This window comes from Oreochromis aureus, linkage group 7, assembly GCF_013358895.1.
Source record: "Oreochromis aureus strain Israel breed Guangdong linkage group 7, ZZ_aureus, whole genome shotgun sequence".
In the NCBI taxonomy this organism is placed as follows: domain Eukaryota; kingdom Metazoa; phylum Chordata; class Actinopteri; order Cichliformes; family Cichlidae; genus Oreochromis; species Oreochromis aureus.
In genome coordinates, this window is record NC_052948.1 from 43,553,586 (window position 1) to 43,568,261 (window position 14,676).

The window sequence follows — 14,676 nt, forward strand, 5'->3', positions numbered from 1 at the left end:
AAAAATGAGTGCATCATGGGAATTCCCAGCAGCCCTGACTCACAGTGCAACTAAGGAAGGATTTAGAGTCACTAGATACATGCTTTATCAAAAACCATTAGGTTTAAACCTAATCTAAAAAGTAGAGAGAGCGTCTGTCTCTCGAATCCAAACTGGGAGCCACAGAAGAGCGGCCTGAAAGCTGAAGGCTCTGCCTCCTACTATAAGTAGAGCTCTACTGCTCTATTGAGGTGATAGGGTACGATGTGGTCTTGTTCTGATTGTGTGCATTTATCCATCTGCTATTTTACTCTGGGCCTCAAATGTGTGCAAAACGAAAACAAAGTCCCCTTCTGTGACAAACTCACCAGCCATTTATGGATTACTGATCACTGAAGAGGAGATATGAGTCTCCAAATACAAACCAGCAGTTTTTGCTTGAAGAGCCCACAGTGTTTAAGCCCCATCAGTGGTACATTAGGTCAGAAGTGTGACCGCGAGCATGCTTGGTATTTTTCATTCACAGGGTTGTGAACCATAACAATCTCCTCCCCGAGGATCGTACTGTCATTGCAGTTTTACTGTACAATCTGAAGGACAACATTCACCCTGCCACATCTTGTGCAAAGTTTTTTTGCAACACAAATGTCGCCTACTACATGCCCTTCTCACTGGGTCTCTCATTGAATTCCTTGCAACTTTGTGCTTTCCCCCTAAATTAAATTCAAATTATATTTTGACACACTGGAAAAGATCACACATGGCTTCCAGGGAGGAATCTAAAACAAGGGGCTGCACTGCAATGCTGCATAAGGTGACAACTTTGAAGGGGAAACAGGCTAAGTTTCATTTTTAAATGGCACAACTTTGCATTGCAGCCAGTACTTTAATAGGTGAGTTACCTTGCTGATGACAGTGGAGATACACAATCTCCTCCAAACGAATTGTCATAGCATAATCCCAGTAAACACTGAGAGAAACAGAAATGGATACTGGTCAGTGAATAAGCTTTGCAAACACAATATTTAAGTCTCAGTAGTTTGGCTCTTTCATCTGACCTTTTTTCAGAGTCCAGCTCCCCAACATTGCCATTCATCAGTTGATTTGGTGTCCACTTCAGGGTCATAAGGTCTGCAGTTTGATGTAGAGAAAGGTAGCCTGGAATGGCCTCCATGTCATCTCTCTGTACACACAAGACAAAATGAACAAATCCCCACGTGTGTTAGTGCTGTAGTATTCAGATCAGTTACATATAAACAAATTAAGAGGAGGCATCAAGTTTCCCACAGAGTAAGCAAGCTTCTCTTAATATTTTCTCTCTCTTAAAATGAGAACTAGTTTTGTATGGTTGTTTTGAAAAGGACAGGAAAACACATACCGGCTGGACCAGGACATTGTTCTTCCCAAACAGAAGTGTGGCTCTAGAGTTTTGGTGAAGTGATTCAACATATTCCCTCACCCACATAAGAGGGCGATCATCCATGCTACCACTGGACTGTCTCTTCTGGATCTGTTAGGGATTAACAGAAGAAGAAAAAAAAACAATCACATACAACCTACTGCTGGTTGTTTTTACAAGGAAGCATTCAATTTATTGACTGTCTAACCAAGGCAGGCCTTCTGGAGGGGGAATCCTGCCGACAGTGACCGCTGTGAATACGATGCCTCTGTACAAGCTCATCTGCAGATGGATCCGTCCAGAAATGGTCTGCAGTCTTAACCTTGGTGTACTCCAAAGCACAGGGGCCAACTGCAAAACAAGGTTAATGGGCTTAAAGTAGAGATCCGAATAAGTAGCTATGTAAACTGATAGCACAGTTAAAAAAAAAAAAAAATACCCAATAGGGATGCAAGAATCGGTCCATCCACAGGATCCATCAGCATGGCTTCTTTGTCATAGAATGAACTGAAGCACACAATAATAACACAAGTATACATGCGGAAAGACCATAGCTTTAATATCAAGACTGTTTTTAATTCATCCCCATGTTCCTCATTGCATACCACAGCTCTCAATGAGTTCTGTGCAAACAGATAATGTATTAATGTTACCATAGAGAGGGTACAAATTAGAACACATGAGAGAAAGAAGCCTGAAAACTTTGGTGGTGATGATACATAGAAATCAGCTGCCTATGGCAAAAAAAATTGTGGCATTGAAAAGAAAAGACATTCCAAAGCCTCAAAAGGATAAAAAAAAATATCGATAATCCTACCTGCTGTTTTCTACCAAGTACAGGACAATCTTATCTAGGAGCTTTTCCATCAGGGCAGTTCGAATCCACAGGTGTTTCAGTGCTTGAGGAGGAAGGTTAGCCAACTTGGACTGCCGACTGCGGTCAGTACTCAGTGAGGAATTGTTCTGCTTGCTAAAGCAAAAGAAGAAATTTACAGACGATGTCTGCATAGGCTCTTAAAATGTAACAGGATGAAACAGGAATGAAACATAGCACAAAAGAGTTTATGTAAGAGTTTATATATCGATATATATGAAAATAACTACAAGAAAGAGTCTGTGGTCTCCCACAGGTAAAAGTTTCACCTGTTTTCAATGAGCTGTTCCAGCTCCTGGACCTTGTGACAGAGCTCCGCAGCAGGGGAAAAGCTTTTTGCCACCTTCATAAAGAGTGCCGCAACCTTATTACTGCACAGCAGGCCTGCAATCCTACGTTTCAATCCATGAAGCACACACGCCTCCACTACAGCTATACAAACACACATAAACATGCAGAGACTTAGCAAATATTTGATTTGTATTTATATAAAACATATAGGCATATAAATATATACATTTTTTAATTTCAACTTAATCTAATCCATCTTTTATGGATTTGATGAGGAAATGTTTGTATTTGGCCTAGAGCTTTGTTTTTCTCTAAAAAGCACAGTACAACTCCCTTTTGTTAAAGCCCTCGTGTTTCTTATACAGAAACAGGCGAAAAGCAAGCACAGGTAGCTCAAGGAGAAATAGGCTGAAGTCAACACTGCCTACAGTTGCTAGGATATAAGTGTTGAGAATCATATACGCCTCACTCCTTGTTAGTATCAACACCTTTGAAGGTTCATCCTTCTACTTTATTGAATATAAATAGATGTGACTAATGAAAAGAAATCATTAGGAACAGACTGCACAGGACCTTTTGGCACTGTGAGAATGAACTCGTGGGAGGTGATATGGCTTGACACAAAGTGAAGTCAGCCGTCATTCAGTACTGTAAATGTCAGTATGGATGTGGCGGACGGTACTGTACTATTTAACACTGAATGTCTTTTATTAGATTAGATACAATACAGAAAACCTATAATACCTTTTTTAGTTGGAGGTAAACATTATAGCTAAAAGAAAAGACATTGTTCATGTCATCGGCAATAATAACTGAGTAATGGATTGTAATAAAATATCTAATAAAAGCAGACAGTAGAAAAACATTTACCACAGAAGGATATAATATGGCTGCTGTCTGCATGCACAAATTTCCTCGTTACTGCCTCCTCCATAATTTGTTTCACCTAAAGGAGAGAAGTTCACCGTCAGATACGTCTTAATCAGTCTGACACAGTTACATAAGGTGATAAAGACAAAACAAGAAGCACAAAAGCGAGTGATGTTGGAAAAAGTAATGATGAAGCAGCAGTATGGCAACATAAGACATTTCTTACAAGCAGGTTATAGCATCCTGCTGATGTACGCTGCCAAAGTTACCAAAACTACAGCCTCATCTTCTGCAGTTTATTAAGCCATTGCAAGTGCTGTACAACATCCAATGTGCATTTCAACCTTCAAACTTCAAATGATTTTGCAATGTAACGCCCATGCAATTTCTGATCTCCTCAATTTGTCTGATTTATTGTAAGCAGTAAAAGAAAACCTTCAAGTTTTTGTTTACATTTTCTAGTGATTCCAAAAGGAATTGTTTCTTGATGTTTTCTGCTTGCATTCCTAAACACATTCATCCATCCATCTACTTTTTTTTTGATTATCCAATTAAGGGTTGCAAGTAGCCTGTCTCATGTGTCGTAGGTTGAGAGGCTGTGTGCACCCTGTACACCCTGGACAGGTCGCCAATCGGTCTAAATAATCTAAATATATCTAAATAATATGTAAATATGTAAATAAATTCGCTAACAATTTATTAACACACTTTACCAAACTGCAAAGTTTGCAATAAGAACACTTTTAAAATATAGCTACAATCAAAGCAGCAGATAAAAAAATGTATATTTTTAGCCTATTGTATGAATCAATTTCCAACTTCCCCGTATTATATGTTTCCAATAATCAACCTAGTAATAGCACTGTATTAAAGCTATGTTTGTGTCATAAACAGTGATCTACCAACCAAATGAGGGAAAAGCTTCAGTGACATCATCTGGGGTTGTTTAGTCAGACTCGACAAAGCCTCAGACATTACTGCAAAACTGTGTTTTCAGCGCAAATAACACTTACATACTGACCTTGAAAAAGTACCCAAAATCAGTGTCACTCTCCATTTCATTTTAACAAATGTCATCTTTTTGAATGAGCTTGTTGTCATAGCTGCAGTTATGTTCAGGTTAAAAAAAAGAAAGAAACTGAGATGAGCATGATCATGAATACACTTTTTGAGCGCGACATTTTCTCTGAACGTTTATTGTTTGGTCGTGATCCACAAAGTAGTCACGTCTGCTGCTAAGAAACGTATCATTAAACAATAAAATGCACTAAATTTAAACTGATGCTCAGTGCTCTAGACACATTCTCACATGAAATAAAATGAAAATCATTTCCATACTGAAACATGATTGTGCTGGAATTCTGCTGAATGTTCACAATTCAGGGGTTATTTATTGCTGCTGCAACCAGACCTCACGACTGTCCTGTCCTTCTCCTTCACATGAGTAAACAACATGAAAGCCACGCTTTGTATTAATTGCCCATCTATATAAAGCAAAGTGAAACATTAAAATGCAGTTTTGGTTTTGTTTTTCTTAGATTTATATATCACAGCTAAGCCACTCCTTACTGCAGGATCCTGTATCAGTGTGTGGTGTCGCGGAAATAAGATATAACCGGGGACGGTTACTAAAGTAGTGACAACGCCACCTGGGGGAGGGCGCTACAACCCCAGGAAAGATTTCTCTAGCCAATGAGAAGATTGTATTGGCTACCAAAGCCCACAGACTCGTTATTTAAAGGCAGAGGTGAGACAAAGGGAGTTTATAATGCAAAGTTTATTAAGAAAAACTACTAAAACATAACTAAAAGATTAAAAAGGCACCTAGGGTAGCAGGGGTAAGAGAGTAAAATAAATTAAAACCCTTTATTACCAAACAATAATTAAAACAACATACTCCTGCCACAATGCTACCCTAAAACAAGCACAATATATTAAAAAGCAGCAACTAAACAAAATGGTGGAGACCGGCCACTTGAGGAGGCAACCTACAGGGAGGAGTGCCCAAGGGTGCCACCAATTACTCACCCGTGTGATTTCACAGCAAACCTCACTCACACTAAACTCTAAAGGGTGCAATCTGCCTATGCCCGGTGTGTACACTCGCATGCATCGGGAGGGATTCCACCTCACGTGCCTAGCCTCTGAACAAGCGGCCGCACCTCCACTAAAGCAATAAAGGAAAAGATAAAACATTAAACAATCAATAAAAGATCTACATAAAACCACATCCCAAATCACTATACTTTATAAAAGTAGTGCATAACAAACAAAACGGCATCTGACAAGACAGCAGCAGTCTAATGCACACCTGCAAGAGAGGGAAACAGTAGTCAGAGTCCACCCTACTATGCCACAGTATGATAAACAAAAGTCGCACTTACCACTCTCTAAGGGCAACTGAGTAGCTTTCCTTAAGAGATATGTGGAGCTCAACTGCCTAGTGCTGCAGCCACCTTAGATTGCCAAGACTGCCAAATGCCTTCTCTCAGTAGTGAAGCGCAGCTGTTTCTTATAGCCAGGTAATTGTCGGCTGAAAGGTGTGGATGTCAGTGGTGCGTTTAGGGACATCATGTAACATCCTAACCCCAGAATCTACTTCACTACAATCTACCCCCGAGATTTGAATCGTCGTCCCGACGATTGACACTCACTGCCAAGGTCTAAACAGGGTAACTGTAGTAGGCACAGGTGCCTGTGAGTTCACGGCCTCTATTGCTCTACTTCCTGCTGCCTGGGGCAAATGGTGCGGATTTGGGTGCGTCCCAGCATTACCACGATTAGTCCTACGTAAAGGGGCTATATCGTTATGAACACCAGCCATAACTGGCAGCTGGTCAGGGCAGGCCGACCCCGCGGAGGACGTTGAGGGTTCTAGCTCATCTGACCACGAGGGCTAGGAGTCTCTGGTCTTTGTTGGCAACTGCTTGGGGCTGGAGTAGGTTCCGAGACCAATAAAACCCACTCGCCATCTTGCATCAGTTCTTCTACAGGGTAGTTTCTAATGTTTGGATCGGAGCACTGGGGGCAGGTAGTCGCACCTTCCACCTTATTCTTTAGTAGTGAACGGTGGACATGTTTCACTTGACTTGGGCTATCTACCGAGCAATAGTGTACACGGACCCATTTTGGTCAGGGGCCTTAAGCACTTTATACACCACCGAACTCCAAACATCCTGAAATTTTATGACGGCCTCTGAACCCAACCTCCTTAAGGTAAACCAACTGACCTTCTTGCAGGGGAGCATCCTCACATGCTGATCGTGACGCATCTTGCGCCAGTTAGCTGCAGCCCCCAAGCGTTTATTAGCATGTTCAAATGCATGACGTGAGTCGAGTCTGGTGCTCTACAACCCAGTCATGGGTGCTACCAGCCACAGGCTCCTGAATCCTACCCAACAAAAAGTCAACGGGTAACTGGGGATCTTGGCCAAACATCAGAGCAAATGGTGACTCGCCTGTAGACTGATGTACTGTAGTGTTATATGCAAAGATCACTTGTGGCAAATAACAAGCCCAGTCCCTTTTTCGAGAGGTAGGGAGGGTGCGCAGCAAATTGTGCAAAGTGCGATTAAACCGCTCACATTGGCCATTACCGGTTGGATGGTAAGGGTAGTGCGACTCTTCTCAATACCATACATTTTGCAGAGCTGCTCAACCAGACTGCTCTCAAAGTTTCTACCTTGATCAGAGTGGATACGCCCTGGCACGCCAAATCTGCAGAACCACTCCTTCACCAACACCTCTGCCACTGTCGATGCCCGTTGATCGTGGGTTGGAATGGCCTGGGTATATTTTGAAAACACATCTGTCATAACAAGAACATTTTCAACCCCATTACGCTGACGGCTCCAATACAGTAAAGTCAACTGCAAGGATCTGGTTTGGTCGGGATGCAAGCAATTGGCCCATATAAGCATTAGGATAGATTTGAACATCTTTAGCTAGTTGGCATCGCTCACACTCCTGGCACCACTGTTGAATGTCATGGTACATCCCCGGCCAGTAACACCGCTGAGAAACCAGGTCTACGGTTCTCTTTACACCCTGGTGTCCGTGCTCCTGGTGCAACTGATGCAAAACCTGACCCTGCAGTGACTTGGGCAACAGCACCTGCAGCATCTCTTCTCCCCTAGGATGAGAGACCTTGCGATACAACACACCACCCTGCTCCACCAACCTACGCCATTGCCTGACCAATCCGAGGACTTCCCTTGAGGTTTGGCCACGTTCAGTTGCATCGGGCCCCCTTCTCCGTATCCAAAACGTCAGAAACTCCTGAATAATAGGGTCAGCCTCCTGCAGAACACGAAGGTCAGACGGCGCATGTCCTGGAAAGACTGAGATAGTGGCTTGAACAGCCTCAGTTAGTGGCTTCACACCAAATACCTGTTGCAAAGGGGCAGGCAGAGGCGGTACCGGAGACTATGCCTAGTTCATTAACTGAAGTAACTTCCGCGGGATGTTGCCGTGAGAGAGCATCTGCATTCTTATTACTTCGACCAGGTCGATACTTGATAGTGAAATCAAAGGCAGCAAGCTGTGCAGCCCAGCGCTGTTCTGTAGCGCCCAGCTTGGCTGTGGACAAATGACTGAGGGGATTATTATCTGTATATACTGTGCACTTCTGCCCCAACAGATAATCTCTGAACTTTTCAGTCATGGCCCACTTCAAGGCCAGAAACTCCAATTTCATAGAGCTATAGTTATCCATATTACGCTCTGTAGGACGAAGGCCACGGCTGGCATATGCTATAGGTCGAATCTTCCCTGCCTGTTCTTGGGAGAGCACGGCACCTAGGCCCTGATAGCTAGCATCCACCTCTAAAATAAACGGCAGAGAAAAATTAGCATAAGCCAAAACTGGAGCAGACACCAACCTCCGTTTAAGCCCTTCAAAGCTCTTCTCACATTCATCTGTCCATGCTGCAGATAAAACCTGTATGGCAGGCTTCCTGGACTTGGTACCAGTCAGCTCAGCAACTAGGCGATGTGGGGAGCGCCAATTTTGCAAATCCCTCAACAAAACGACGATAGTAGCTTGCAAAGCCTAAGAAGGAGCGCAACTCAGAGACATGGTTAGGCCGGGGCCACTTAGAAACTGCTTCAATTTTATTAGGGTCGGTAGACACACCATCCCTCGACACAACATGACCCAAGTAGCTCACCTCAGATTGGAAAAAGGAACACTTTTCCAACTTAGCCTTGAGACCCTCTTGCTGCAACCGTCCCAGGACAACATCCAAGCGACTCACATGTTCCTCTACTGTAGAAGAAAACACAATAACATCATCTAAATAGAGCAACAATGACTGACAGTGTTGGTCTCCAAAGATCCTCTCCATTAATCTCTGAAATGTACTCGGGGCATTACACAATCCAAAGGGCATCCTATTCCACTCAAACAACCCGAAAGGAGTGCAGAATGCAGTCTTCATTTTGTCTTTTTCTGTAACAGGGACTTGGTTATAACCTGCGGCAAGGTCCAAAGTGGAAAACCAGCGGGCACCGGATAAAGCATCGAGTGACTCGTCAATACGTGGCAGGGGGAAAGCATCCTTGCGGGTCTTACTGTTTAAAGCCCGGTAGTCCACACACAAGCGAAGGCTGCCATCTTTTTTTCTTACCAACACAATGGGTGAAGCAAAGGGGCTACTGCTTTCCCTAATTACCTGGGCCTCAAGAAGCTGTCGAATGTGGGCTTTTACGGCCTCATATTCGGAGGGGGGGATACGTCTATACCTCTGCCGCACCGGGGTGTCTTCCACTAGGGGAATATCATGAGAAATCAAGTTAGTACAGCCTATATCCCCGTCGTGATCGGAAAAGACGCCACTATACTTGTATAGTAATGACCTCACATGACCCTGCTCCTGTGCGGTCAGAGTGGATAAGTCAATAGCAGCAATCTTATCTTGCACTGAACTAACTACAGTCTGTGAGGATACGGTAGCTGCCATACCCTCCTCTTGGAGACCCTGGGGGGAGCTAACCAAATGAGCATAGCTCAGGGTCCCGATCGTAGTATGAGGAGACAGTACTACATCCTGCACACCAACGTTAACAACTGGGATATAAACGGTGCCTCTGTTAACACAAAGAAGTGCAGGGGATGCCAATAAGCCGGCAGGTAAACCACAACTGAGCGGCTCGAACAGAGCCTCTCCTGGCAGATGTTGTGAACATGTAGCTGCCACAATTTTCATGGTACCGCCGGGGACGCGGCAGACTCTACCTCCCTTGACCTTTACCCGACTTGAGCGTTCTGAGGGGGCCTTAGCCTGGATCTGATGGCACTGCTGGAGAGCTTGTTGTATTAAAATAGGGGCCTGAACCACTGGGGGGCAGTTAAAAAAGGAAGAACCATGTTGTGCGAACAACTCGTGATAACATTCCCTAATAACATTCATTCCCAAAACCCCAGGTGCTGACATTGTACCCTGTGGGGGATCCCTTACAACCAGCACACCTCGCCGGGTAATCTCTTTACCACACAGATGCACATCTAATTCAAAATAGCCTATGTAAGGTATGGCTAACCCATTAGCAGCACTTAACTTCAACCAGTTGCACGACCGAAGTCTATCCAGGCCGCATGACTCGAAATGCTCTCTGAAAAAGCTCTCAGTTATTGTGGACACCATGGACCCGGTGTCCACCAAACAAGGGACCCATACTCCACCCATTAATACCTTCATGTAGGGGCATGCGGATACCAAACTTTCAGGGTTAGACACTACAGCCTCTGAGCTTAAGGAGCCCCCACCTGAACCTTGACTCGATGCTTCAGGGGGGTAGAAGCTTGCCTGATTGGAGGAACAAGTAGCATCATTTAAGCTGGATTGTGCTACTGTACCAGCTGGCTGTGCATGTTTTACTGTGGGCTCACCAGTGCATTCCCTAGCAGAATGCCCAACCTTCTGGCACCGTCTGCAGATTGCTGTCCTGTTACGTGAAGCGGTATAGATTTTGGGAACGCTGTTCAAGGCCGCAAGACTCCGTGTGAGCTGATTTAACTGCTTTTGCTGGTCTTTGAGAATCTCTTTTAATTCATGTAATTCGGGGTGATAGGGTGCAGTACCTGCCTGGTTACTGCTAAAAGGGACCTCCTGAACAGTGTGCTGAAACCCAGCTACAGAGGGGACCGAGTAGCTTCTACCCCTTCCACCCCCTGGAATACCTTCACGCTCCCATAAGATAGCCTCACACCGAACATCCATCAAGGTGGCAGTAGGGTGGCTGCGGACATACTGTTTTAATTCTCTGCGAAGAAACAATCAAGCACATTTTCAACAAATTGGTCTCTAAGCAACACATCTTTGTTCAGCAGAACATAAGGGGACTGTTTCGCAACTCTGTCCATGAGGCACATAAGAGCATGCGAAAACTCTTGCAATGTTTCTCCCTCCTGCTGTCGTCTTGAAAAGAACTCCTCCTGCAGAGAAACATATGACTTAGTACATCCATACAGTTCCTGTAAAATAGTCAAAATCTTTTCGGGATCGTCTTTCTCTTCTGGAAGCCGATATTTAATCTCTTCTCTGGGCTCGCCTTCTAGATGATCATAGATGAAAAGGGCTTGGTCGGCTGGTGAAAGATGTCGTGCCCTCAAACAGGCCTGCACCTCTTCCACCCATTCGGCAATACCTATACCAGTCTTACCGTTGAACCATGGGCACTTCCTCTCCCGAGGAATATAAATCAGTCTCTCAGTCGCGGGAGCTGAAACAGCAGAATGCCCATTGGTGGATGATCCTGTAGCAGCAGCACTGGTGCCAGGTTGCGCCGACCCTCGCTCTTGCCGCATCCGCCGATTTTCTGCTTGCAGCTGCTCGACCAAGTCTCGTAGCTCTGTGAGCTCTTCCTCCATAATAAGCCAGAGTATTTAAATATCACTTTATAAAACCCAGAAGTCCGTCCCGACGCTGCCACTGCTGCTGTCTTGCCGCTGCACTACAATAACCAAACAAACCGAACAGATTTAACCCCCAAAACAAAATACAAAAAAAACATGCAACAGATCTCTGCCTGAAAATATCCTGTCGACACAACGCCAGATTGTGGTGTCGCGGAAATAAGATATAACCGGGGACGGTTACTAAAGTAGTGACAACGCCACCTGGGGAGGGCGCTACAACCCCAGGAAAGATTTCTCTAGCCAATGAGAAGATTGTATTGGCTACCAAAGCCCACAGACTCGTTATTTAAAGGCAGAGGTGAGACAAAGGGAGTTTATAATGCAAAGTTTATTAAGAAAACTACTAAAACATAACTAAAAGATTAAAAAGGCACCTAGGGTAGCAGGGTAAGAGAGTAAAATAAATTAAAACCCTTTATTACCAAACAATAATTAAAACAACATACTCCCTGCCACAATGCTACCCTAAAACAAGCACAATATATTAAAAGCAGCAACTAAACAAAATGGTGGAGACCGGCCACTTGAGGAGGCAACCTACAGGAGGAGTGCCCAAGGGTGCCACCAATTACTCACCCGTGTGATTTCACAGCAAACCTCACTCACACTAAACTCTAAAGGGTGCAATCTGCCTATGCCCGGTGTGTACACTCGCATGCATCGGGAGGGATTCCACCTCACGTGCCTAGCCTCTGAACAAGCGGCCGCACCTCCACTAAAGCAATAAAGGAAAAGATAAAACATTAAACAATCAATAAAAGATCTACATAAAACCACATCCCAAATCACTATACTTTATAAAAGTAGTGCATAACAAACAAAACGGCATCTGACAAGACAGCAGCAGTCTAATGCACACCTGCAAGAGAGGGAAACAGTAGTCAGAGTCCACCCTACTATGCCACAGTATGATAAACAAAAGTCGCACTTACCACTCTCTAAGGGCAACTGAGTAGCTTTCCTTAAGAGATATGTGGAGCTCAACTGCCTAGTGCTGCAGCCACCTTAGATTGCCAAGACTGCCAAATGCCTTCTCTCAGTAGTGAAGCGCAGCTGTTTCTTATAGCCAGGTAATTGTCGGCTGAAAGGTGTGGATGTCAGTGGTGCGTTTAGGGACATCATGTAACATCCTAACCCCAGAATCTACTTCACTACAAGTGCCTTAGGTTTTTGAGAGGCAATGAGTCACAGGTGAGGGGGAGAACACACACAGAATGGGTCTAGAAGTACCCTGCTTGAGTAAAAGCTTCTGATTTCTTTGCCTGCATGGGGAATCGTGGAGTCACTGTTCAGTTTATAAGGGTGGTGCATTGTACTCACTGCTGCTTTCTCTGACTGATTTGCAAATACATTTAAACATATATATGCTGTCATACTACTGCAAAAGCACCTATTATAAACGCCAAATTAAGCAGATGGTTGGGTCACACCTTTAAATTCTGACTAACAGGGTGGTGGGTTGAAAGGAATATGCCAGAAAACAGGCTTAAACAATCTGTGCGTGGCTTCCTGATTGTGGTGGGTTTCTTCCACGATATAAAACCATCAACATCATCAGTATTATCGTCATCATTACCATCACCACCGTCGTCATCACCATCTTACGCCAGTCCACCAGCAGTCACAAACAGACCGGTATCCTGCACAGCCCCACCGGCAGCCTAATTGCGTCCAATCACATTATGTAAAATAAACCGTCAGTTTTATCATAAACAGGCCTACGGTGGAGTCAACCCTGATTAACGATATCCACACACACACACACACACACACACACACTCACACACTGAGCATATAGCGCCCGTAAACATAAACTGTGATGCGCGCAAATGAAATAAAATGCACCAACCTCCTTCTTCACATTGCGCAGCAGTTTCTGGCGCGTCTCGGCCTCTGCCACGGGAGAAAACATAATGAGTTATGCTGATCAGATGCTGTTTTGGAAATTGATGGTGATGCGCTCACGAAAGAGGGAAATAGCGGCGTCTGTACCTCCCATCGCTCCTGACAGGGTGCAGCGGCTCACACGCACAGCTTTCTGGAGATTGTCTTGACGGTGATTTAGGCAAGGCTGCTTTACAGGGAGAGTCAGTCCGGGATGTACGAGGTGTTCTTAACGACTACATCAAACCTATCTGCTACCTCACCGTGAACCACCACCCCTTTAAAGTCACAGTACCCTGTGCGTTTAATGTACACAACGACACAGTCTCCTCTCCCCCCCAGGGCAAAAAAAATTAAAATAAATAAATAAAAAAAATGCAAGGTGCACTCACAGTCAAAACTGTATCTGTAAAAAAAAAAATACAATAAGAAACTTTTCCTAAAATGTTCACTGGCTGATTATTGTTTATACGAGGTAATAAATGAGTTGTGGGCAAATGTATCTTTTCAATCTTTTCTTTCCCCGTGCATTGTACAGAATGATCAAGAAAATGATCAGTAAGAATGTGCCATCCCATGATATACAATACAATGTTTCCAGTGTTAATTATATTTACTTGCTAAACGTTATTTGTTCTTACATATCATTTCTTGATGACGTTTTAGCATAGGTTTGCAGTACAAATCAGACCTCCAAGAGTTGTTAACATTTTCTAGAGCATAATATAGAAAATGAAATGAAACAGAAATGCAAATACAGAATACATATATGGCACAAAAAGTACGGAAATTAAGGAAATTTGTAAATGCATTTTTGGGTTGAGCACCAGAGTTGAGTATGTATGTATAGATAGATAGATAGATAGATAGATAGATAGATAGATAGATAGATAGATAGATAGATAGATAGATAGATAGATAGATAGGTAGATGATAGATAGATAGATAGATAGATAGATAGATAGATAGATAGATAGATAGATAGATAGATAGATAGATAGATAGATAGATAGATAGGTAGATGATAGATAGATAGATAGATAGATAGATAGATAGATAGATAGATAGATAGATAGATGGATAGATGGATAGATAGATAGATAGATAGATAGATAGATAGATAGATAGATAGATAGATAGATAGATAGATAGATGAAAAAGACCAATAGTATGCTGCTCATGGATGGCCACTTTTGGATCTTGGTGCTTTTGCCTTTGCTTTGATAACAGCTGTGCACACTGTTGGCATTCTTCCACGGGCCTGTCAGGTGGAGTTTTCCCAGCAGTTTTGGGAGTTCTCACATATGTTGAGTTCCAGTTGGCTTCTTTTCTTTCACTCTGCAGTCTAGCTCATCCTATCTCAAAGGGGCTTGAGTCATGTGATTGTTCACACCACCAACACCATGATCTCACTAAACACAAACCAAGCTGTGGCAGCCATACTGCTTCTGATTTGGAAAC

General features: G+C 43.6%; 1 protein-coding gene across 2 annotated transcripts in view; it reads right to left on the minus strand.

Moving 5' to 3' along the window:
• The window catches only part of sgsm1b (small G protein signaling modulator 1b), a 24,655-nt gene extending 11,203 nt beyond the window's left edge, over positions 1–13,452 (minus strand). The window contains exons 1-10 of one of the 2 annotated variants that reach the window (XM_039615929.1): positions 13,324–13,452; positions 13,181–13,224; positions 3,414–3,489; positions 2,522–2,684; positions 2,196–2,348; positions 1,818–1,885; positions 1,587–1,729; positions 1,358–1,489; positions 1,038–1,162; positions 882–949 (exon numbers count right to left, since the gene is read on the minus strand). In XM_039615929.1, the coding sequence (XP_039471863.1) occupies positions 882–949; positions 1,038–1,162; positions 1,358–1,489; positions 1,587–1,729; positions 1,818–1,885; positions 2,196–2,348; positions 2,522–2,684; positions 3,414–3,489; positions 13,181–13,224; positions 13,324–13,330 (979 nt within the window). In that variant the 5' untranslated portion in view covers positions 13,331–13,452. Of the gene's footprint in view, positions 1–881; positions 950–1,037; positions 1,163–1,357; positions 1,490–1,586; positions 1,730–1,817; positions 1,886–2,195; positions 2,349–2,521; positions 2,685–3,413; positions 3,490–13,180; positions 13,244–13,323 lie in introns of those variants that run through there. The other variant, XM_031742599.2, reaches the window with a different exon arrangement.
• Between the last annotated feature and the right edge of the window lie 1,224 nt (positions 13,453–14,676).